The sequence below is a fragment of the Rhipicephalus microplus genome, chromosome 2 (assembly GCF_043290135.1).
Source record: "Rhipicephalus microplus isolate Deutch F79 chromosome 2, USDA_Rmic, whole genome shotgun sequence".
Lineage (NCBI taxonomy): Eukaryota > Metazoa > Arthropoda > Arachnida > Ixodida > Ixodidae > Rhipicephalus > Rhipicephalus microplus.
The window spans coordinates 44579705-44605770 of record NC_134701.1 but is presented as its reverse complement, the minus strand read 5'-3'; the positions used below and the strand labels follow the sequence as shown (position 1 = coordinate 44605770).

Here is a 26066-nt window from a genome sequence, read left to right as displayed (position 1 = left end):
TAATATGTGCTGCACGGGCGCGAAACAGAAACTAAAAAAACGACAATAGTGTGCCGTGCGGTGGCGAAGAGGATGTGATGTGTGCGTGTATGTGCCGGGCGGTGCCTACGAGGAAGACGAGAGCTCGTGAGGCGCGGCCTCGAGCGTGGGTGACCCGTGCCTTCGGCAGTGCGCGAGGTACGTCGTTCGAGGCAGGACTACCTCGTTGGGCGTCTGGCCCATAGGTACGACCCAGGCCACGTCGCGACACTCGTACTAGCCGAGTGGACAGCTCAGCCTCCGCTAGACGACCGGTCTAGGAGAGCTGGCGCCTGGTTCCTGAACCTGTCCTTGTCCCGCTGGTCGTGGAGAGCTGGCGCCGGGTGCCTGAACCTGCCCTTGCGCCGCTGTTCCAGGAGGGCTGGCGTGGGTTTCCGAGGCGGACTACAGGTGCTCAAGGGCACAACTCCCTGCCGCCGGAACACGTGAGTCGTCGGCTCCAGTTCGTCGACCGTGGCGCTGAGCCACTAGAGTTCGACGCGGCGACCCTGCGTCTCCCGACTTCGTCACTGCAGGTGACGACGCCGCCCAACGTCGACTTCGCCACTGAATGTTGCCGACGGGGCATCAACGACGGCCCAGTCTACTACCCCGACGACCTGAACTGTAGGCCGAACGTTCTACTTCTTCATTTAGTTTAGCCGCGTGGGTTTGTGTTAGGAACTTCGTAATGTGTGGGTTGTCCATGTGTGAAGGGTACAATAGAAGTTGGACGTGTGTTTGTGCACTGGCGTGCTGTCCGATTCTTTCTGGAGCAGTCCTGCCCCTATAACATCACAAACTGGCGAGCCTGCCAGGATCCGCTCGTTAAACCAGGGAAAAAAGATAGTTTCGCTCGAGGCAGACACACGTTCAGACTGCACCATGGACTTGGAAAAACTCGCCGCTATAGGGCTCCAACTAGGGTTCTCGGGTGCAGAGCTAAACAAGTGGATTGAGGCCCAACAGGCTAAGCTAAGGGATGAGAGAGCTGCAGAGCGAGAGGCAGCCAAAGAAGCTGACGAGAGGCAGCGTGAAATTCTGCAGCTTAAGCTAAAGCTTCAGGAAGGAGCTCAGAATATGCCTGTAGCAGCTAATGACGCTTTGACTGCGCCCAGCACCTCCTCACCCCTCAATCCGCAGAAGTTACTGCCTGTATTTGACGAGAAACGCGATGATCTGCACGCGTATCTGCAGCGATTCGAGCGCGTAGCCACAGGACAGGATTGGCCGCAAGAAAAATGGGGTCTCGCTGTTAGCCTGTGCCTAACGGGTGACGCGTTAACCGTGATAGGCCGAATGACTGCCGCTGATTCGCTGGACTACCAAAAAGTAAAGAAAGCGCTACTGCAGAGATTTCAGTTTACGGCTCAAGGCTACCAAGATAAGTTTCGGAAAGCACGAGCAGCAGATGGTGAAACTGGACGACAGTTAGCAGCAAGAATTACCAGTTATTTCGACCATTGGATAGACATGGCAAACGTATCCCAAACCTATGAAGGTCTAAGGGATCACGTAATCTCTGAGCAATTCTTGCGTTGTTGCCATCCAAAGCTGGTTGTTTTCTTAAAAGAGCGAGAGTGCAAGTCACTAGATGAACTCGCTAATTTGACGGATCGCTTCCTTGAGGCGCAGAATTTGACTAATATAGGAAAAGGTCCTGACCCCGCGAAAGAATCCAGTGGAAAGCCTACCGAAGCGTCGCGGAAACCGCAACTCAAGTGTATCCTGTGTCATCGTTTCGGACATTTGGCTCCTGACTGCCGCAATCCCCCTAAGCAGATGCTGAAATGCAAGTCGTGCGGTAAAACGGGACATGTCACAGAAACTTGCCGAAACCAGCATGGGAACAACAAACCGAGTTCTTCGTGCGCATTTAGCGAACCTGACTCTGCCCGGGCTGGTGCTAGAAAAACAGCCAAGCGTCCAGGAGGGAAGATTCCTTGCTCAAGTCACCACGACGACAAGAACGTGCAGGGTACAATACGTTTCCTGGCCGACGGGATGCCAGTGGTCGAAGGTCTGCTGCTAGGAAGAGAGGTTCGAGTCTTACGCGATACGGGATGCAACGCGGCAATCGTCCGACGGGAGCTCGTTCCTGATGTGTGCCTGACAGGCAAGAAAATCAGTGTCGTTCTCCTAGACAGGTCAACTAGCCATCTCCCGGAAGCTATTGTACAAGTCAACACGCCGTACTTCACAGGGATGCTGAAAGTGGCTTGTATGGATCAACCCCTCTATGACCTTGTGCTGGGAAATCTTCCAGGCGTCAGAGGACCATACGATCCAGATTCTGACTGGAAGCAGGCGACTCATACCCAGGTGGATGAGTTACCTGCGCAAGCACACCCGACCAAGTCACCTGTCACCTCAAGATCTGCTTCTTCAAGCGTGGCAAAAACCAAAGCCAATCAACAAGGTCAAGAAAATATCAGGCCTTTGTACGCGTCAACAACGCTCTTACCTGACGTTACCAGAGCCCAACTCGCCGAGGAACAGCGAAATGACCCGACACTCAAAGCTGTCTTTGCTAAAGTGAATAAAGAGTTCAAATCGGGAAAGGGCCACTGTTACGATTTCATCGAAGATAAAGGATTGCTTTATCGACGCTACCGCCTTGCCACTGGCAGGACGTTTAAACAGCTGGTCACTCCGAAAGCGTTCCGGGTAGGCATACTGGACATTGCTCATGGCAGTATCATGGCGGGACACCAAGGCATCAAAAGAACTACTGATCGTGTCCTAGAAGAATTTTATTGGCCTGACCTGAACGGAGACGTAAAGCGCTTTGTCAAGTCTTGCGACAAGTGCCAGAGAACTACCCCTAAAGGAAAAGTTGGAGTCGCACCACTAGGCAACATGCCTCTTATCCGGACACCTTTTGAAAGGGTCGCGGTTGATTTAATCGGCCCATTTTCACCAAGATCGGACCGTGGGAACCGATATGTTCTGACACTTATCGATTTTGCAACTCGCTACCATGACGCTGTAGCATTGCCCGCAATCGATGCAGTTCACATTGCGGAAGCACTCATCGAGATTTTTTCCCGCATCGGCTTGCCAAAGGAAATCGTCACCGACCAAGGGGCAAGTTTTACCTCAGAATTAATGAACGAGGTTAGCAGGCTTCTCTCCGTGAAGATGCTAAAGACAACCCCATATCATGCGATGGCAAACGGTCTCGTGGAGAAATTTAATGGCACCCTGAAGACAATGCTAAAGAGAATGTGCCAAGAGAGACCTCGATCTTGGGACAGGTACCTAGCTCCGCTACTCTTTGCATATAGGGAAGTTCCACAGACAAGCCTCGGGTTCTCTCCGTTTCAGCTCATTTACGGCCGCCACGTCCGAGGACCGCTAACCGTGCTGAGAGAACTGTGGACAAATGAGGGGCTAGACGCAGAAACGCGGACGACTTACACCTACGTCTTTGATTTGCGCAATCGCCTAGAGGAGACTTGCAAGATAGCCCATGAACAGCTGGAGAAGGCTCGTGTGAAGCAGAAAACCTATTATGACAGGAAAAGTCGCCCTAGAAAATTATGCCCAGGCAACAAGGTTTTAATTCTGCTCCCGACTGACTCCAACAAGCTGTTAATGCAGTGGAAAGGGCCGTTCCAAGTCATCGAACGGAAAAGTGATGTGGACTACGTCATCGATGTGTTTGGGAAAAACTAGATTTTTCATATCAACATGCTCAAAAAATACAAAGAGCGCGAAGTGACGGAACCACAACAGGTGTCAGTTGTTGCAGAGCTCCACGAAAATCTCCCCGAAGAAGAAGACGAAGTCAAACAAATGCCCATATTGAGCTTGTATCGCACGCAGTTCAGCACGGATGTCAAGCTATCACCACACCTCACTGCTGAACAAGTTCAGAATGTGCAAGCACTTTTTCAAGAGTATGCGGACATTTTTTCTGACTTACCAGGGAAAACAGCACTCGTGGAGTGTTCGCTACGTCTGACCTCCAATAAGCCTGTGCATGTTCCGCAGTACCCCATCCCCCTTGCCTTGCAAGAAAGAGTAGAAAAGGAAGTGCAAGAGATGCTGAAACTCGGTATTATTGAGCGGTCTCAGTCGCCGTACCACGCTCCCATTGTCGTGGTGAAGAAACCGGACAACACGATTAGGTTGTGCATAGACTTCAGAGAATTGAACAAGATTCTGGTCCCCGACTGCGAGCCAATACCACGCATCGATGTAGTTCTTGCACTTGTTGGACAAAAGCAGTTTTTCTCCAAATTTGATTTCACGAAAGGATACTGGCAAGTACCGATGGATCCAAACAGTCGTGAAAAAACTGCTTTCTCCAGCATGTCTGGGCTCTATCACTTCCTCTACATGCCTTTTGGCATTAAAACGGTGCCAGCAGTATTCGCGCGCCTTATGAGATCAGTACTGGGTGGGGTTGACAACGTTCACCATTATTTCGACGATGTCATCATTGCGACCGATACTTGGCAAGAGCACATCGACACCCTCAGACAAGTTTTTGAACGAATTAACCAAGCTCACCTCACCATAAAACCAAGTAAATGTGAGATAGGAGAGCGAAGCATATCCTTCTTGGGACATCGAATCGGGGAGACTACAGTTGAACCGCTTCTCAAAACGCTAGACAAGATTCTTGCCGCAAAACGACCTACAACCAAGAAAGCAGTGCAGTCGTTTCTTGGCTTGACCGGCTATTACAGGAAGTTTATACCGAACTACGCCGAACTGACCAAGCCGCTGACGGACCGTACAAGAAAGGGACAAAGCCACACTGTTTCATGGGGCGCACATCAAGAGGAAGCGTTTACGGCCCTCAAGAAGAAGCTCGGTGATGCTCCCATCCTCCTCGCTCCCGACCTCTCGAAGGAGTTCGTTCTTCGTACGGATGCCTCCAATACAAGCCTGGGCGCAGTATTGCTCCAGATGGGAAAGGGCCAGGTGCTGCATCCAGTTGCTTACGCAAGTCGTAATTTATTGCCCCGAGAAACCCACTATTCAACAATAGAACGGGAATGCCTTGCACTTGTTTGGGCAGTGCAAAAATTTCATATTTACCTCTATGGCAAACCTTTTGTCATTCAGTCAGACCACCAACCATTACAGTATTTAAATTCCGCCAAACACGTGAACAACAGAGTGTTGAGGTGGAGACTCCTTATGCAGGAGTACTCATTCACAGTTCATTACATCAAAGGTTGTGACAATGTTGGAGCCGACTACTTGAGTCGCGCATAACTGCCGTTTAGGTAGCAACGTGGTTCTTAATACTACTAGCCCTCAGTCGTGAATAGTTGACTCCTAGTTGCGACATAGCAACCCTACTTGTACGGTAGTTTTCCAACCGAACTGTAAGCAGCCTTCTGTGAACATTCTGCTACTATGTACATGCGACCCCTAAGACAATGCAGTGCAGTGCAGGGACCGTGCAGTGACCGTGCAGTGCAGTGACCATTCGTTCGCCCCGCGCCCTTGTAGTAGAATAGTTGCAAACAACTTTCTCGGAAAAGGGGGTGATGTCATAATATGTGCTGCGCGGGCGCGAAACAGAAACTAAAAAAACGACAATAGTGTGCCGTGCGGTGGCGAAGAGGATGTGATGTGTGCGTGTATGTGCCGGGCGGTGCCTACGAAGAAGACGAGAGCTCGTGAGGCGCGGCCTCGAGCGTGGGTGACCCGTGCCTTCGGCAGTGCGCGAGGTACGTCGTTCGAGGCAGGACTACCTCGTTGGGCGTCTGGCCCATAGGTACGACCCAGGCCACGTCGCGACACTCGTACTAGCCGAGTGGACAGCTCAGCCTCCGCTAGACGACCGGTCTAGGAGAGCTGGCGCCTGGTTCCTGAACCTGTCCTTGTCCCGCTGGTCGTGGAGAGCTGGCGCCGGGTGCCTGAACCTGCCCTTGCGCCGCTGTTCCAGGAGGGCTGGCGTGGGTTTCCGAGGCGGACTACAGGTGCTCAAGGGCACAACTCCCTGCCGCCGGAACACGTGAGTCGACGGCTCCAGTTCGTCAACCGTGGCGCTGAGCCACTGGAGTTCGACGCGGCGACCCTGCGTCTCCCGACTTCGTCACTGCAGGTGACGACGCCGCCCAACGTCGACTTCGCCACTGAATGTTGCCGACGGGGCATCAACGACGGCCCAGTCTACACCCCGACGACCTGAACTGTAGGCCGAACGTTCTACTTCTTCATTTAGTTTAGCCGCGTGGGTTTGTGTTAGGAACTTCGTAATGTGTGGGTTGTCCATGTGTGAAGGGTACAATAGAAGTTGGACGTGTGTTTGTGCACTGGCGTGCTGTCTGATTCTTTCTGGAGCAGTCCTGCCCCTATAACATCACAAGGTCAAGCAATACCATCGACGGTGATGCAGTGGTTGTCCCTGATCAGTGCTGCATTTTCCGAGGAATCCCCATCGCTTGTTTAGTGCGGTTTTCGCGTGGTCATGCCTCTCTTACCATTTACAATAAGACAACAGAGCCACTACTACAGCGAGAGGGGTCCGCTGTTGCCAGTCTTATCGACATAGCACCAGTATACGTCGTCACTGTACCGTCTCCGTCATCAGTCACTAAATGTACGACACCAGGATGCTCATCTAATGCACTTAAAGCCACTTTGAGTCCATATCTTATTCGAATACAGACTAAGGACTTAATGGCCATTTTAACAAAACACCAGACTTCTTTTGACGTTTGTTCGGATTGCTTGGGACAAACTACGGCGGCCTCCAATTGCATCGCCACAGACGGGTCTCGCATCATTCACTGTCGCCCTTACCGTGTGTCGTCTTCAGAACACAAGGTTATCGAGGAACAAGGCAATGACATGCTCCCATGCAACGTTATAAGGCCTTCAGCAAGCCCTTGGTCTTCTCCTGTTGTCCTAGTTAAGAAAAAGGATGGATCAGTGCGATTTTGCTTTGATTACAGGGCACTAAACAAAATTGCCCGGAAGAATGTATATCCTATACCTTGGATTGACGATGCCTTTGACACCTTACAGGGTGCAGAATACTTTCAAACCTTGACCTAGGATCTGGCTATTGGCAGATCTCGATGCATGAGCCTGATAAAGAGAAGACAGTGTTTGCTACTCCTGATAGCCTCTTTGAATTCGACGTGATGCCTTTTGGGCTCTACAATGCCCCAGCCACATTTGAGCTAATTATCGATACGGTGCTGCGGGGCCTAAAATAGAAGACCTGTCTTTGTTACCTGCACGACATCATCATCTTTTCATCCAGCTTCTCGAAACACCTAGAACGTCAAGACGAGGTGCTCACATGTCTACCCACCAAAGCTGGTCTCTAGTTAAATACCGACAGGTGTCGGTTTGCGAGCCACAGCATCAAAGTGTTAGGCCACATTATCAGGAAGCTTGGCATCGAACCTCATCCCGACAAAGTGGCCGCTGTGTTGCACTTTCGTAAGCCCACCACACTAAAAGATCTTCGCAGGTTCCTCGGCTTAGCCTCTTACTTTCGCCGGTTTGTCCGTGATTTCACCACTAAGGCGGCTCCTCTTCCCAAACTCCTGACCACAAGTGCATCCTTTATTTGGACAGATGACTGTGAAGCTGCTTTCCAGACCTTGGAGCGATGCTTCACTTCAAGTCCAGTTCTTCGCCATTTAGATCCCACAGCCCCTACTATATTACGCACTGACGCAAGTGAGCATGGAATAAGCCCTGTCCTGCTGCAGTGTTACCAGGCTTCGCAAGAGCAAGTCGTGGCTTAAGCGAGCCGTACTCTCTCTCTAGCAGAACGGAATTACACATCCCTGAACAAGGATGTCTGGCTATTATGTGGTCCTTGCAAAAATTTCACCCTTATTTTTAAAGCCGCCACTTCACGATTGTCACAGATCATGATGCGCTCTGTTGGTTGTCCTCCTTAAAGAACTTGTCGGGACACCTCTGTCGTTGGGTGCTCCGACTGCAGGAGTATGACTACAGTGTCACATACCGGTCGAGTCAAAAACACCAAGATGCCGACGTTTTGTCACACTGTGCGCTGTTGAAAAATCATGACACATCTACCTGCTGCACAGCACCTCCCAGCCATAAGACCACACCGATGACCAGTCTTAGTCCTATCGAGTTCACTGCACCGGATGACCTCCTTTGATCCGTAGACCTCATCTCGGTGCAACATGTAGAAACATACTACCGTACAATCATTGATGGGCTCACCGGCTTGTCCCGTGCTCCCAACAGCCGCTTACGACGACAACTCACACATTCTAAACTTCATGATGGGGCGTTACTTCGGCAAATTTACTATCCTCTCGGTAGCCAATGGGTGCCGGTCATACCTCGTTCACTTCCACCCCAAGTTTTGGACTCCAAGCTGGCCACCTGGGTTTTCATGAAACCTACGATCGCATTAAGACTCGCTGTTTCTGGCCTGGCCTCTCGACTAGTGTTTCCAAGTATGTACTTCCAAAAACTTCCTGTTCCTTGAGAAAGCAGCTCTTCTTTCTGGCCCTGCTTCCGAAGTGGCCGACTTTGTTCTGCGTGCAGTTATCTTGTGCCATGGCGCCCCTCGTGTTCTCCCGACTGTCTGTGGCAAGACATTCTTTCTCATGTGCTCTCTGAAGTCCTACAGGCCTCTGACACTATCCGTAGGACCACCTCTGCACATCATCTGCCAACAAATGGTCTCGCTGAGCATTTTCATAGAACTTTGTTAGACATGATCTCTATATATGTCCAGCCCTGTCACAAGAACTGGGACACAATATTACCTTTCGTCCCGTTTGCCTATAACACTGCCATTCAACGCACTAAATGTTACAGCCCTTTTTTTTTTATTGTGTATAGTCGTGCAGCATTTTTTGTTCTAGACACCAGCTTTTTGTCCACGTCCTCTGTCCCATCTGCATCTCATCTAGAAGAATTCGCTGCCCGCGTCAACCACTGCCGCACAATCGCCCGCACAACACCTCTACCATTCAGGCCCAGCGAAAAGTTCGTTCGGCCTGAATCGTCGAGTAATGAAAAGTCCAGTGAAAAGTCGAGTAATGTCATTCTACCCAGGTGACAAAAAGCTCCTCTGGACACTTGTTCGCACACATGGCCTCTGTGAAAAATTCGTTCACATACCTGGGTCCTTACACCGTGCTTGATCGCACATCAGCTGTGAATTATTGCGTCGCTCCGGTTGCTTTGGCTTCTAATCGTCGTCGTCGCGGGACTGAAATCGTCCATGTGTCTCGCCCGAAGCCTTATATCCGGTGCTCGTACCTTTACTAAATGGCCGTCTTGCTGACCGCTTTCGCGTAGGGGGGAAATAGTGCGAGTGCTGACTGTGTAGTTTATTATCTTCACTTGCACATACAAACCATCGTGATCATCATCATTGTAGTCTTTCGCTGTGTGTTCGGTTGCTGGCTCATGCATATGTGTTGAAAATACAATGATTGCTCCTTCATACCTGATGTCGTCTCACACTACATATAGAGAGAGGAAATGCCAGTATGTGTAGCATTGTCAATATGTCAGTAAACAGCTACCATAGGTCGCCAAACTCACTGATGAGTCGACTCGGACTCTGATCAAGCTGCGAGTTTGAATATGAGTGGTTCCGAGTCAGTAATATTTCGGGGATTCTCAGTTTGAGCGAGTTATTTTTAGGAAAATTTTGCTGGGTCCGAGTAAGTCCAAAGCAGAACATATAATTCTTAAGTGGGTGCGCGAGTTCCACTCTTTGCCGACCTATGACAACTACTATACAAGTTGTATACCAGATGAAGGTTGTTTTAGTTTTCATTTAGGCAGGGTCACATGCTTTAACTTCAATGTTTTTAGCTTCTCCAAGGTGATTTCGGAGCAGGTTTGGAGGAGTTACTAATATTGCACTTCAAAGGAGCATGGATCAGCATGGAGCAGCATTTCTCTTTTGGAGCAGATTGGAGCAATTGGAGCCATAGTTCCATCACTGATGTTGTGCGATTATTTTAATGTGAAGGGCAAATGTGCTTGTAAAGAGGGTTATAAACTTGCCGTAGTTTGTCCTTATGTCCGATAAAAGAAAATTGCTCTGGGAAAACCGGCTAGTATTGGTATTCGTTAAGTGATAATGATCAATGCATGCAATGACATGCGTGACAAAATCGTCTTAATGACAGTATGTTAAGCTTTCGAAACAATGTGCTACAGGACGAGTAAAGTCAACCGTTTGGTTTTGTAGTTGTTACAGTCGATGATAACATTTCCAAATGCAATATTTTTAACGAATGAAGTGGCATGGTTATGAAATTTCAGCTCAGTATCTAATATGACACCAAGAAAAGGCACTTCACGAGAAATGTTTATGAGGCCTCAACGAGCTGCTCCACTCCAAGGCACAAGGTATGATGTTTCGCACCCACGGTGGTTCTCCCCACCCCACGACGTTGTACAATCGAGATCAGCCCCCGACATACAATTAGCTAACGCAGCACTTCTACCTAAACAGGAAGGTCTGATAATACTTACTCTTACAAACAGCTGCATGGCCAACATCTAGCCTTCTTCCATAAGCTTCCCCCCCCCCCCCCCGACACTTACACTACCAGCTCGTGCCCTCGTTGTAAGGAAGTAGCTAACTTAGAGCATGTGCTCTGGCGATGCCCCTCGTTACTGGGCAGTAATCAGGCCAACCAAGCCAAGGGGTGCTTCGCTATCAAAAGTCCCAACAAGGGCGATCAGCTTTGGGCCATCCAGAGAGCCCAGGATGTGGCGGTCGGGCTTAGGCTGCCTGTCCCAACGAGGAAGAAGCCCACTGCACGCTAGTCGGGTTTCTTAGGACAACAAATAAAAATCTTCCATTCATCCATTATTTCTGACGTGAAGGTAACGTGGTATGTCAAGTAAAATTCGCGGGGAATACAACACTATGAAGATGGTTTTAGTAGCATTGATTTGCAGCTGATTGCCCTGGCACCTTATATAAAGGTATGTTATGAAAATCTGTGTTGAAGTCAGTCACGATGTAAAGATGGTTGTGTCTTCAGCGTATAGCATGCATTTAGTCCTAGTAAGAATGGTAGGTAGGTCATTAATAAACATAAAAAAACGGACCTAAATTTGATTCCTGTGGCACACCTACATTAATGAACTTGGGTGATGAAAGATGGCTGTTAACATGTGCCATTTGAGACTGATTACCGTGTCAAAAGCCTTTGTCAAACCGATAAAAACAGATCCCACAAGCAGTCCTCTGTCAATAGCTTGTTTATTTCCTCAGTTAATGCAATTAGTGCCAGCTCAGTTCAATAGCCTGGACAAAATAGAATTTGTAGATACAAAAAGTGAACTTTTTTCAAGCAACACATCAATCTAATGTGAAATAGTCTTTCTTACCAAGAAAATTTTGGATATAATTTGGCCTGTAATTCTAGACAGAAGTCTTATTGCCCTTCTTAAAAACAGGAACTATTTTACCAACCTTAAGACAGTTCGGGAACACGCTTACAGAAAGAAGCTTGTTAATGATATGTTCTAAAAGTTGGGATATTATATTTTAAACTAGTTTTATCTTAAAAAATCAATATCCTCAAAAGCAGCACACGTGGTGCCTAAGCCTGGGAAAGCACAAATGTGACCCCAGTTTCTTAGCTTGGCACTGATTCTATGCGCATTCGACGGTGTCCATACAAAAGAGTTAAAAATGAGCCATGTGTTCTCAAATGAGCTTGGTCAGCAAAGTGGACAGTGGCTTTTATTTGTTGTTAATAAAGCGTTGATCACTGCAATTTCTTCACGATTCATTTCTTAAATTTTTTTTTTTATGCTGAGAATGCTACATTGTGGCGACAAGAAGCCCAACTAACAATAAAAAAAATCCTATTCTGAAAAAATCTTAAGGATGCAACTCACATTCTCTTTTTTAGTTTCGTGTATGTGGGTTGCATCCTTAATATTTCTTTAGCATGAACCAACTACCCACAACACATTCTAGTAAAAATCCTATTGGTCTCGAGGACATAGCGTGGTGCCACCTACCTCGTGATGTCGCCTTAACATGGCAGGGTATGTCGTCAGCTAGAACACCACAATTCCTGCACTTTTGCTACCACACGTTTTCGTGATGTGCTCTGTGCTTCCCCCTTGTTATGAATCTCAATTCTTAAAAAGGGGTATAACGTAACACCATGGGGCACGCTACAATGGTCACCTAAGCCCAGTGCAGCTGACGTCATAGAGGACGATGCAAGTAATGTCCCGAAAGCTAAGCTGATAATATGTTAAGCATTTTCTCCACAAGAAACATCGGACTTAGTATCAATAGAGCGATTGAACTTGCACCAACGAGGGAAATCAACCACTAACAGTAATACCCGCGTATATGATGCAAATGCACCATTGTCAACGGGCACGTAGAAATGGTGTGCGGAGTGAATCGCCACACAAAATTAGAATCTGACAAAGGGCTGATTTCTCTCCACTGGTCATTTTTGTTGTGCTCTCATTATATTGTCAATCACCACTGGCATTTTTTTTTTTTACTGCTCATCAATTTACTTTTCACCTTGACTACTGGCCATGGATCAATGTAAGTTTTTGGTGCCTTCGATGAGATCGTAAACGTGACAAAATGTTTATTTCGTAAGGGCTTTACCACGAGAGATGTTTAAGACACCGGTGCTCTTCCTTTTACTTATATGTACAGTGAGTCTGTCATTCTCTATGATCAGTGAAATAATTGACGAATGCAAGTGATGAGCAAGCGCTCATGCAAATACGTCAGGTGTTGCCAAACATCTTAGCTGTGGCAGCATACACCAAGTTTTCTTCATGAAAAAGCTTCTGCGGACCTGCAAGTTAGTGTCGACGTCTTTTCCCATTTTTGGCTTCCGCAGCGAAGCGATGTGTCGTGTGTTGCTTCGAATTTGTGGTAGTAATGAAAACTCACAGTGGGATCTGTCACATGTCTTGCACTGAGGTATCGAAGTGTACACCAAGAAGCAGAAGCTGCTAGTAGTCCGTCGCGATGGTGTACTGGTTGTGGTGCTCGGCTGCTGACCGAAGGTCGCAGGTTTGATTTCGGTTGCAGCAGTCTCAGTTCGATAAAGGCGAAATGCTAGAGGCCCGCATACTGTCAATGTCAACACACATTAAGGAGCACCACATGGTTGAAATTTACAGAGCCCTCTTACAATAACGTCCCACAATCATATTGTTGTTTTAGGACGTAAAACCTTTGACATAATTTTATAATTATTAGACACTGCTTGTGCACACCTTAGCACTGCTTATACGGCAATAGTATCTCCAGCTAGCCAAATTAGGCTTCAACTCAATGCCACATACCACAATTTCCCCCGATCCACAGCCCGTTCCACAACAACTATGCAGCAAGGCGAGCAAAAGCATCTCATCTGTGACGTCGGAACGATTGCAGCACCGGCCTCTCCAGAGGAGGCCCTCGCGGCCAATACTGATACATCAGTATACAGTGTAGACTGCTTATAACGTAGGTCATCGGAGTTGCTGATGACTGCACTTTAGGCGGTACCGCACTATAACCATAACAGTAATTTTTAAGGTCTTGTTATATATAGCAATTATTGCCGCTTCTTTTTGATACATTAAGTTCATTTCGTGTTGCAATGTATTCGCATGTATATATTTTCTTTTGTTGACTCAAGTTGTAATGCCCCTCCTGCTTAAGCCATAGTATTGGCCTGCAGTATTTCTCAATAAAATAAATAATAAATAAACAAGTGTGCTGCGCAGTAACGGGTAATCGACGATCGCACAACGCCGTGGGAGCATTTGTAGTCCATTTATAAACATAAAAGGTTACCCGTTTGTGCACATCCCAGGCCCTGTCATTTCAAACGCCATTCATGTGAAGCTGAAAAAACTGAAAGGGGTTTCACAAAACGCCTTTAATTACATTCCCTATGGACAAAAATATGCCTGTATTTCACTTTGCCGCTGCTTGTTGATGGCTTTAACTATCACTTCGTCCTCAAGAGCACATAGGCGTTGGAGAGCCTTGTTTGTTAGCTTGTTTGCGGTGCAAAACCCTTTCTGTTTGTTCAGGTACTCCAGTGCCTCCTTGCACGGCAAGTCTGGATTGTCATCATCCTTGATCGGAGTGGACTCGAGTGCAGCCTTGTTGTCACCCCGGACTACTGCAATGATGTCTTCATCAGTTGCAGCCTTCTCGCACACATCTGCGTCATCATTGATGTCACCAAAAAGTCTTCAAAAGTGTCGGTTTTTGGCACAATGTGGTTATTGACAAAATCTGACCACACCTTGTCCATGCAGACTGGTTCGTCGTTGTCGTCAGCGGGCACATCGGTAGAGCAATCGCAGATGAAACCCGATTTTTGAAAGCATTTTTTATTGTACATGGCTGCACTTTCCACCACGAGGCTGTTATATGAATAGCTGCTCTCCGATCCACTTTGAGAGGTTCCTTCCACTGCAAGTTCAGCAGAACCTTCTTGCATATGCACTTCTTGTACAGAGCCTTCACAGTTGCTATGACACCTTGATTAAGCGGCTGGCTCTTCGCAGTGGTGTTGGCATGAAGCACCTTCATTTTGAAATATTTGCAAGGGATTCAACATTACCTAAATCATGCAGAGTAAACATGAGCACTGCTGTTTCAGTAAAACTAGTATTTCAATCTACCCCACTGAGAAAGGAATGATAAAGTCCACATTTGTACTTGCCACATCAGTCAAGTCCTTCCACAAAATACGCAACTAGAATGTAGATCTGCCACTCTGGCGACCTTGAAATTTAAGGGATTCGTGAAAGTGAGAAATCGGGGTGGAAAAAAAAAAAAGCTAATTTTTTTTTTGGGGGGGTGGGGGGGGCAGCAGAAGTGTTTTACATTGCTCAAAATGATTGCCAGTAACTCTGAGACGTCAGCGATCATACTAGTGCTCACAGCCCCTTCCAAATCATAAATATGTGTTTCTGCAGGGTACTGGTGTATTGCAGCAAAGGTGCCTATGGCAGCGTTCTGCACGGGTTAGAACAAGGGCAAGAAATTTTCGAACTGCGTTATGCCCCCCTTTCCTTTTTTTACGATGGTGATTAGGTTAAGGGCAAAAATTTTAGCTCACTTGCAAGGCAAGTTCTGCCAGATAAAGTAACAGCGGCGCACACCCCTTGGTCCAGCGACAGCAGCAGATATCTAAGACACAAAAATGTTTTATGTGTCGTTGCTACGGTGACCAACATTGTCGCCAGCAACACCGGCGTTCGCAGCACGTCGACTCTGTTGGCACGCAGAAAACGCGGTATGCGTTTTCAGCTCTAGTTGCTAACATGCTATAGCTGCTTCTGCCAACTAGGAAGTTCATATTTTCGCAAAGCGTTCATGGCTACAGCAGCGCATTTTTGTCTTGAAGTTGCGTCGTCCCATCGATAGGTATTCGTTGCAGTCGGCAAACTGATTGGCGCACAGCTTTGTTACTTCATCTGGTCAATCCCGTCTCACAAGTGCCCTGACTTAATGGGATTAAGGTTAGCATGATTAGGTTACTGTGACTTAAAGGGCCCGTAAATCATCAAGCAGTCTAAATTCAGTTGTGGTGGGGAAATCGTGCATGAATGTACGACAAACACAGAGCCGTGAGAGTTTTTTGGGACAATGCAGTAATAGCAGAGTTAGAAGAGTTTGATTATCAAAACCGTGACAACCACACGTTTCACTCTCTCCTGCGCTTCTCTCTTCCACACCACTTTGCCCTCTCGGAGAGTGCCCTTCCCATGCTCCTACCAATCTCGCATGGCATACATCATCGCTGACGTGCTGCTTGAAGCACCGTCTACTTCTGGTTGCCGCGACTCCAGTCGTTGACTTCGTCAGTTGCGTTGTAGCTGCCTGCTTCTTGGTGAACCGTGGCTGCCGTAATCGTGCCGGTATGGACCCTCTGTTTCGCGCTCACCTTCAAAGAATGACAACACAATGAACAGCTGCTTGCAAACTGACCGGAAGTCGTAGGCTCTTGTTTGAACAATCACAGCATATTTGGCATATTTGGCTCGGCACGTCAGAGATGTGGCTTAGCACGTCACGCAGAGGCCCGAAAGGCCCAGAAAGAGGGATTGATTGTTACTTGGAATTTGTGGCGCGCCGGCAGCTCTTAGCGCTGCCACGTGTAGAATCGTTGATCGAGACGGCATCTGCACACAATGCGCGCGTTTACTTGAAAAAATATCTGATGTGGTTTACGGACCCTTTAAAGCCACACGTGCGCTTGGTCCCTTGGCGCGCTTGAATTGATTGATTACTCAAACTGTTGGTGGGCAAAGTGGCCTCCATTTTTCACTGAAATCAGCACAAATGAGAAAATATTGAGGCTGGTTGGGTATTTTGGTGCAGCATAGCGCAATTTCAGCAACTTTCATGGTTTCGGCACAGCTCGGCCCAAAAATGGGGACTTGTATAATATTGGCGCAATTGGCACAGCTGTTGCAACCCTGCCATTATGATAACAACACTGCGCTTTTGCGTCACCATCTCCTCATCAATTCTTTGCAGCTATTCAATCAACAAGTCTTGGGTCAGCCTTTGTACGTCACTGGAAGAAGCAACGCGGCCGCGCACACTTCCCAATCACAAGCGAGCGGTGCTTGTCCTACCCATCTAGGTCGGCGCAGAACAAAACCATTACGCGCTCCTTCGTTGCCTTATGCCCACTGCAGGGCTCCCCTCTCATTCAAAGTGTATGACTTGGCAGTAGGTTGTACAACAGTCCAGTTTCGTTGGTGTTGTACATGTCGCGGTCTGCATCGGACAGAAACATACCCTCGACATTCATGTTCAGCCACGTTTGAACTGTGGAGTGATTAACTTCACCTCTTTCGCCAGAAATAACCCGACAGCTTATTCCATGGCGATCCTTAAAACCCTGGATCTAGCCATTTAAGGGGTCATCGTGGCCTAAAAGCTTGGCAAAGCACTTGGCCTTTGATTGCGAAATCGGCCCACTAATCAGCACGTTTTGAGCATGCACTTCTTTGAACCACCAGAATAAAACAGCGTGAACATCCTCGTTCTTCGAAGTGCGTGTCCTTTTCCTGGACGATGCAGCAGAATTCACGCCCTGCTACTGTCGTACCTTGTCACAGTTTTTCCAAATCGCTGACACGGTGATATTGATATCCGCTATACCATATTTTGCCACCACAGCAGCTTTCTTGTTGCCCTTCTCAACTTCTTTCACTATGGTGACCTTCGTTTTCAGTAAAACGGCTTGCCGTTTGCCGACGCCTGCAGGTGTGGACGAAGCCGACGAAGCCATCGAAAGCACGTGGTCGTGAAGAAAAGTAGGCTTGGACACCAATCAATCTGGAGAAGCAACATACACACAACACAACAAAGCGAGGCAAGCGAGGTTTACGGGCCAACCTAAAACGCGACAAAGACGACGAGGACACACACTGGCAGAGAAAACGCCACGTGGTTTCGAATATCGCCCAATAAGAGTGCTCCGTGCAAGCATGCGTAAGTCTTCCCTACACCTGCTTTTTACTCTTTCGCTCGTTCACTCAGCACACCCTTTTCCTTTGCACTACGACCTCGGCTCTCTCTCTTTTTCGCCAGCGCTTCTCGGAACACGCAACACACCCCGTTGAGGCATTCGTCATAACGGTTGTCTGCCGGACTTCGAGGCATCTACACTGTAACCGGTAGATCACCTCCCACGACTGCACTATAAGCGATATGCGTATACATAAGGTTCAATGGGAGAATCAACGGTAGTGTGAAATGACTGCATTATATCCGGTCCCGCACTATAAGTGGTTACGTTATAAGTGGTCTATACTGTATTTATAGAATGGTATCCTTTGGGCGATGGAGAGAACCTAAACAATCTGGCCAAATGCGCCTCACAAGAGTGAAACTATTGGGAGTGGTTATTTCACTGCCCACATAATCGGGCTGCAGAGATCGAGCAGTCATGCAAGATGTCTGCCACAGTTGGCAACCCACCTGTCGTCGAGCACAAGCAGTAGCTCGCCCGTCTTGAAGGTGATCTCGTTGTCCTCAGCAGCCTCAAAGTCATACAGGGCTCGGACCTTGCGTGGCTCACGGGGCACCCCTTGCACCACAGCTGAAGAAGAGTTGCTCTCGGGAGAGAGGACAGGCGATGGGGCACGGGGGTACAGCCCTCCTCCCCCGCCAGTAACACTGTTCTTTGGGGGAGAGTCCCTCAGCGACAGCTCAATTGCTGCAGAGAAGCAACACACATGGGGCTTATTATTGTAACAATCCTAAACTACACCGACAACCACATCACATACAGCGCAGCTGGGACCTGAATATATCCTCCATGAACGCTTCTGCCACAGATTTTATTCCTCGAACAGCTCCCTCCCAACACAGTTTTTAAATATTCACACAGCCTCAGCGATTCTATCAGCTTGGCGTAAATTCAAAGTGGATATGCATTAATGTGCTTGCTTTCCTACAGTGATGCAACCAAGGAGATAAACAATCTAAGCTGTAAACCGTACCCAAAGCAAAATTTCAGTCCGAACTGAACCTCAATCAATATTCTCAGAATGCACCTGAACTTGAACCAAACCTAAACCGAAAAAAAAATAAAAAAATAGAGGCTTTCTGTTCAACGTGAAATGGTTCAAGCATGTGAGATGAGCTTATAAGCACAAGAGATACGAAATTCTTTTTCAGCAGCACCCTACAGATGGCAACAACTCGGGAATACCATATTTACTCGACTGTGATGCGACCACAATTATCACATGAGGGGAGACTCATTGTGGCCAGAAAGAAACGATAGGTATTTCATGTGTATTTTGGCATTCAAATGTAATGCAAGGGCACACTTTAGGCAGCAAAAATCTTGAAAATATCTCACGTTACACTTGAGTAAATACAGTACAACGCTGCACACAAAAAAACCTGTAGATGAAAGCCAGAAGATAAGGTACAGCCAGACACCAGCACTTTCCACTCAGTCATGCTACTCGCGCTCTACAGGTGAGACATTCTTTCGGGGACCTTCAAAGAGTTCCCTAGTCTGGCTACTCAGTCATCCTACTGCTACTACTAGTACAACCAAAAAATGGACATGCCGACATATGAGGAAAGCAACAAAGACAGCATGTTCAAAAAGTTAGAAAAAAGAATGCGAACTGTCTCGTGACCTCAAATCGTTGTAACAATAGCCCTACAGACAACTTTTCAGTAATGTGGAAATACACTTAAACCTCATTATAACAAAGTTGCATCGCACATGAAAATAAATCTGTTATATCCAACATTCGTTGTCTAAAGGTATATTTGCAACACTAGATCTACTGCAAGGATATTCTTCATTCACCTTGTTAAAACTGATATTTCGGTATATCCAGTCTCGTTATGTCGAGGTTTGAGTGTATATGAGCGCACAAGGGAAAAGGAAGGAAGCACTTGGTAGTAAAGATGCTCAAATGGGTCTTTCCTGTCCAGGGGTGCAACAGTGAAAATATAATTTGGTGTACGAGCAGGTTATGAGAGAAAACAATTTTTTATCATGACAAGACCAAACTTGGAGCAGTATAAAAAAAAACGCTTACATTTAGAATATATAAATTATCTATATATGTATATAAATATATATATGCACAAAACATTTAACCTTCCTAAATCGTGCAGAGTGAACATGAACACTCCTATTACAATTGAAGTAGTATTCTGAATTAGCCCAGTGAGCAAACAATGAAGTCAACATTAGCATTTGCCGCGCCTGTCGAATCGTTCGACAGACTCAGTGAAATCAAATGCTGATCTGCCAAGCTGGCGACTTCAGGAGATTTGTAAAACCGAGCAGTAGCGGTGACAAAAAAAAACAAAAAAACTAAGCGGCGCACAAGTTTTTATTTAGGGCAGCAGAAATGCCATTTGCTGCTCCAAATAATTGGCAGTAACTTTTTTAGACATCGGCGATCATACTAGTACTCACAATTATGCGGCACATACACGCACGTCTATACTCTGTTTCACCGCCTTGGTGCAGCACTATGAAAGCTACGTGGTGTAAGAAAGCTACACGCTTGCGCAGTAAAACATGCGTAGTTCCAGATATAAGTGCTTTGAAATTGGCAGGATTGTCTAAAATTGGCATTTATTTGGTTTTTGTTACGCCACATCAATACGCAGTACGTTTTTCTTGATCGCATTTATTTCCTACGCGTTTGGTTATTTGTTTCGGTTACCAGCGCTAAGTCTGATTACAAATTAACATGGCAGCACCCATGCAGAAGCGACCGCCCGCTTCGATCCGAACTTGCTCCTTCTAACCTCCCACAGTGCTGACATCAACAAATAAATGGCAAAATCAGACACTGATTTGTGTCATCTTACTTTTAGGATGAAGCATCAAGTACGTTTTGTCGTTATTAACGAGATATGATGCTTGCGTAGCTGTATCACATAAGCCTAACATGCCGACGCCAGGGCTTGGGCTATGTCGCCAGACCAATAATGCTGCATCTCCAGATATCGGACAAGCAACCTCACACAGCATTCCGCACGGGTCGTATGCTGAAGATTCTAACATTCCACGACAAGCGGGCATAGACCGAAAGCATAATCCCTTTATTCTTCTTCTTCCTCTTCCCCCGTACCCACCAAATCAGCCATTCGTAGTACCGGCCCACTACACTCTCCCGGCCTTTACTCCATCCCTCCGCTCCAAATATGAGATGACGTTGGAAACTGATGCTATTTCCATCACACCATGTTTCGTCGTGTAGCCGATGGTCTTCAGCACTCCTTCTTTCGTGACCAGTTTCATCGCTATAAAGGGACCCACAAGTTTTGTGTTAGTACCACCATAACCTTGCCGCACTAGAACCACAATACCTAGTGCTATAGCGCGAATACTTGCGCTATGACGTTTATCAAATGCTCTCTTCATAGCTTCTCTGTGCTTCTTTTGCTGGTCAGAAGTTTCCTTCGTTTCTTTCAAGCGAAGCTTTTTTGCTATGCCATGTGTGTCATCCGCAGGTAAACAAGCAGGTTCCCCGAAGGCGGCGTATTGAGGGCTGCACCAAAGAGCGGTTGTATGTGACCTGTTGTGGTGCAACATAGCTCCTTGGAGGCAACATTTCCACCCTCCTCGAAATTCTAGGTACATACTTATATATTGTTGGACATTTTGGGTAACATGCTCCGCTAGTCCGTAAGCTGATGGGTGGCAAGGGGGTGTAAACTTCAGGGCAATGTTTGTTTCTTTTGCCCACTTTACGAATGTCTGGCTCTTGAATGCGGATCCGTTGGATCCATTGTCGGACACGACACACTTCACCCCTTAAACATGTCTCTGCTCAAGAGTAATATGACAGAAGCGGCATTTTCTTTTCCTGGCTTGGCAACTAGCATCCGTGAGCATTCATCAATGCACACTAAAAAAAAAATTTCGTTTTCTTCATTCCTTCACTTCGTTTTTTCAGTTCAGCAAAATCAACGTGCACATTTTCAAACACAACAGTTGAGTAAGTTGGAAATATCATGCTGTCTGTCTTTTGTTTATATTTTGCTTTGTTGACATTTCTGGCATGAGGTAATGTAATTGCTAATACATTTCTTTATGCCGGGCCACGCAAATCCTCTCCTCATTTTATAGTACGTCCGCCAGAAGCCGTCATGCCCTCCTGGCTCTGGACTGTCGTGATGAAGGTCAAGAAGTCTTTTTCTCAGAGTATCCTGTACATGAAACTTTCTGTCTATATACATCAGCTGTTCAGTGCCTCCCCGTATTTGTGAATACACCCTCTCGTCGCCCGTAATGTGATTAACAATTGGAAGCTGAGAAAAGACGTCAGCGTCTGACAAATCTTGTCCGCTTCTGTGTGCAATGTCAATATTAAACTGTAGAATTTCGCTTATGCATCTAGCGACTCGGCCTCTCGGTTGAGAACCATTTAGCAAATAGATAAGAGCCTGATGAGTGAACAGCTTGAATTTCGTGCCTTCTAGGTACGATGGAAAATACCTAATCCTCAGTACAACAGCCAATGCTTCTTTTTCAGTTGCCCCGCTGCGGTGGTCTAGTGGCTAAGGTACTCAGCTGCTGACCCGCAGGTCGCGGGTTCGTATCCCGACTGCGACAACTGCATTTCCGATGGAGGCGGAAATGTTGTAGGCCCGTGTGCTCAGATTTGGGTGCACGTTAAAGAACCCCAGGTGGTCGAAATTTCCGGAGCCCTCCACTACGGCGTCTCTCATAATCATATAGTGGTTTTGGGACGTTAAACGCCACATATCAATCAATCAATCAATCAATCAATTCTTTTTCAGTCATGCTCTAATTTTGTTCCGACTTCGTGAAAGTGTAAAAGTAATATTTTATCACTTGTCTTCCTCTTTCGCTTCCACTTGTGTCTCTTCGTTGGTACAGCACAGCACCTGCACCATAGTTTGGTGCGTCCGTTGCGAGTTCAAATGGAACAGTGAAGTCAAATAGTGAGTACTGGGTTCGATGATATGGCTAATGCGAAATCATTGTACGCCCTCTCACCCTCTTCCGTCCAGATGAAATCTGTCTTTACGAAGCAAGCTGTTTAGCGGCTTTGCTCGTGCTGCAAAATCTCTTATGTAGTTTCTAAAATGTCCTGCAAGGCCAAGAAACACTGACTGCGTGTACATTGTCTGGCTTCTTCATCGATCGTACACGTTGTACGGGCTCTTTGTTCGCACTCTTTGTAAAGCCGTTGAAACTGCGTCTGAGAAATGCAATTTTCTGTGTAAAAAGTTCATTTTCTTAAAAGTTCACTTTCAGTTTGGCATCCCTCAATGCCATCAAACAGACAAAAAGTGTTCTGCATGTGATGTTTCATCCTTTGAATATATTATAATATTGTCTACGTATACATTGCAGAATAATCCATGGAATAGTTTGAGAATACTATTCATCGTCTTTCGAAACCATGCCGCACTGTTTTTCCATCCGAAAGGTAATTATATTCGTACACGTCAAATGGTGTGACAAAAGCCGTGTACATTTTGTATTTCACTTCCAGCGGAATCTGCCAAAATACTTTGCAGAGGTCTATACGAGAAAATACTTTACAACCTCTGCTTTCTTCAATTATTTCATCAATGCTGGGCATCAGAAAAAAAAATATGTCTGTTTGGCAATTTAAGATTAGGTAATCAGTGCACAGTCACAAAGATCCGTCTTCTTTCGGAGCCGAAGTAATAGGCGAAGCCAACTTAGACACCGACGGCCGTATTATTCCAGCATCCGACATATTCTCGGTTTCAGTCCTTAACCAAATTTTCTTTTCGTGGGACATGCTGTAAGGCTTTTATCTGACCGGCGTAATACCTCTCAGCTTAAAGAGAACAGTAAATTTTGTTGTAGCAGGTGGATAGTTGCCTAGACAGACAAGTTCCGGGAATTTTTCATGTACATCTTTCTCACACTAAACAAGGTGGTCCGCAAAATTAAACAATGTGCATGCCTCTTGGGCCATAGTTAATTCATCGTTTCAATAAAGATTTAACTTCAGTATCTCCATATCGGGTCTTGATAGCAGAAATTTATAGTCACATCCCTTAACGACAAGGGCGTTGATATTAACCGTACAGCCTTGGTAAGAAACAGTTACGTTAACCCATTCATTGTATACTTGTCCCGTCAAAACTCTTAACAAGAGCCTGTGATACAGAAGCACCACTATCAACAAATGCATCAACATTATTACCCTTGATATTGATATTAATATAAACAAGATTAATGGCGGTTAGAAAAACAGTCTCGATTTTCGTCGTCAGGTGGCACTAGACAGCCTCTTTTAGTTTTTTTTGTTTCGCTTCTAGATGCGAGACTGCTTGTTCCACGTTATTGCGGGTATCAGAAATTAAATTGTCCACTCGCTTCCAGTCATGACAATTTTCATGCTCGTAAGACCTCTATGGTGCACTTGGGGAAATCGTGATCTGTCCGACGCAAATTTCCCAGTGTAAAATTGGTACAGATGTTTCTGAAACATCTTAATAGCTTCTCAATTGTTTTAGGTGACATTACTTGCACCTGCCTCTGCAGTTCTTTAGGTAAGCCATGGATAATCAATGGCACTGAAGTAGACTCTAGTATTTCTGCGTTTGCCATGCAAAAAAGTCACCTTTTCTCGTAAAAATATTCTAGGGGCTTTCCTGAGCAATATTTATAAAAACTAGCTCGGTCCCACCTTTCAACCGGGTTTTTCTCAAAGGCTGCCAAACAGCTCGCTCTCTACTGGCTCATAGCTACATCGCCCAGAAACCTGCGACGCGATAGCGATGAATGACCCTTCGCAACAGCAAATCCTGTCGTCGTTGCTCGAAAATTGCGTGCATGTCGTTGGGCCTTAAAGTTTCATATTTGCAGCATGTGACCGTTGGTTGGCGCGGGCAGTTTCACGACCTTCGCTCGCTGTGTGCTTATCAGTTGCAATGTCTCTAAACTCGCATCGTTCGCGAACCCCACTGTGGTGCACAGATAAAAAATACAGGGGACATGCTGCGCATAGATAAAAAGAAAAACAATATGGCACGCGGCAACATGCCAAGGTGGAAAGGGAGCGAGCAGAGGGGCCGAGGGGAGGCAGCATAATAAAAAACAGAGGGAACCAATGGGTAAGGAGGTGGCAGATGTCGGTTAGCGGGACTGCAGCGGATGAATTTAGGGGGTGAGTTTATTACACGAGGAAAAAAATACAAATTTTGACGACTGAAGTTGGGGGCACATTTATTATGCAAGTGCGTTCATTACGCGAGTAAATACGGTAGTTGTAAGCAATACACATCGCATGCTCAGATTCTCAAACACTCAGGAATGCACACTCAACAAGTTTTGCCAAATTGCGGCCCTTGAAAAAAGTCATTTTGGTAATAGTGTGGTACCGCTTACAGCGCAGATATTCGAGACTCCCGCGACTTACGTTATAAGCAGTCTATACTGTACTGTACCCGAACACCCAAATGGGTCATAAGAACTGCTTGGACACTTGCCATCCTTCCGCCATGGGAATGCACGCCTGCGAAATGGTGTGGACTAAATAGTGTGGTGTGGCTGCGTCGAAAGCATGCGAGGGCCTGTCACGCCAACTTTCACCAACTGTTCCATTTGTTCTCTGCGTCTCTGTTGCCATGTATGCTTGGTTGATTTCATCAGTTTAGGTTTTGCCATCCATCTGTGGCGTTTTCACTGTTCCCTTTCGAAGGGCTATAATAATAATTAGAGACCAGATTATAAGCAAATGCCTATTTTGTTTCTTGCATTCCTATCGTGCCACTGACATATGAGCATGAATTAGAGCAGTGGTTTCCAGCCATGTGGACTGATGGAAGTGATGGGAGACCCCTTGCAGCAGAGGAGAGGGAGGGGGGAAGGGCTACGTAGGTAAATTAACACAACTGGGACGTGAAACAGGTGCTTTTCATTGCTACCAAAACAGCAAACTAACGTGCTGTATCACTTCATTTTGGACAGTTCATCAATACGTGGCACATTCACGCCTAAAGAAAAATGTAGTTGAAGATTACGCGGATCACAGAAATGGCTTTGCAGACCCCCTATGGTCTGCGGACCCCACTTGAGAACCACTGAATTAGAAGTTCAGAAATTCCTTTACGATGTTTTTATAAAAACCAGTGCTTATAAATGCCTATTTTCAGAATCGGTGCCTGTATCGATGCTATTTAACTTGAAATATTGCTTTCGAGTACAGTCGGAGACCCGTATTCACGTTACCAGGCAAAACTGAGCTTTTGGAACTCTATGGGGTGCAACCTATACTCCAAGTTCCTTTCAGCACTGTCAAGGCTACAAAGCCTCTTGGGCAATAGAAAGGCCGATCACTTTCTATACATGTATTCATTCGCGTTATGTCGTCTACTCGTCATCTCCCCAGCGTCTGCTCGCAGGTGTAGGGAACAGCCGGTGCTTCTGAGCAGCCGCACGACGATAGAGAATGATTGTGAAATTGTGGAGTGTCATACACATAAATTAGAGTATATACAAAAAAAATGTCCAAATGGTTTTTGATTTGTTTGTCATTTACTTCCTAAACTGCACTCCACTATAGGTCGGATGAGAAATTTC

General features: G+C 46.5%; 1 protein-coding gene across 1 annotated transcript in view; it reads right to left on the bottom strand.

Moving 5' to 3' along the window:
• The window catches only part of Stam (signal transducing adaptor molecule), a 232534-nt gene that overhangs the window by 134549 nt on the left and 71919 nt on the right, over nt 1-26066 (bottom strand). Inside the window, exon 7 of the mRNA XM_075886399.1 lies at nt 17963-18200. Within this exon, the coding sequence (XP_075742514.1) occupies nt 17963-18200 (238 nt within the window). The remainder of the gene's footprint in view (nt 1-17962; nt 18201-26066) is intronic.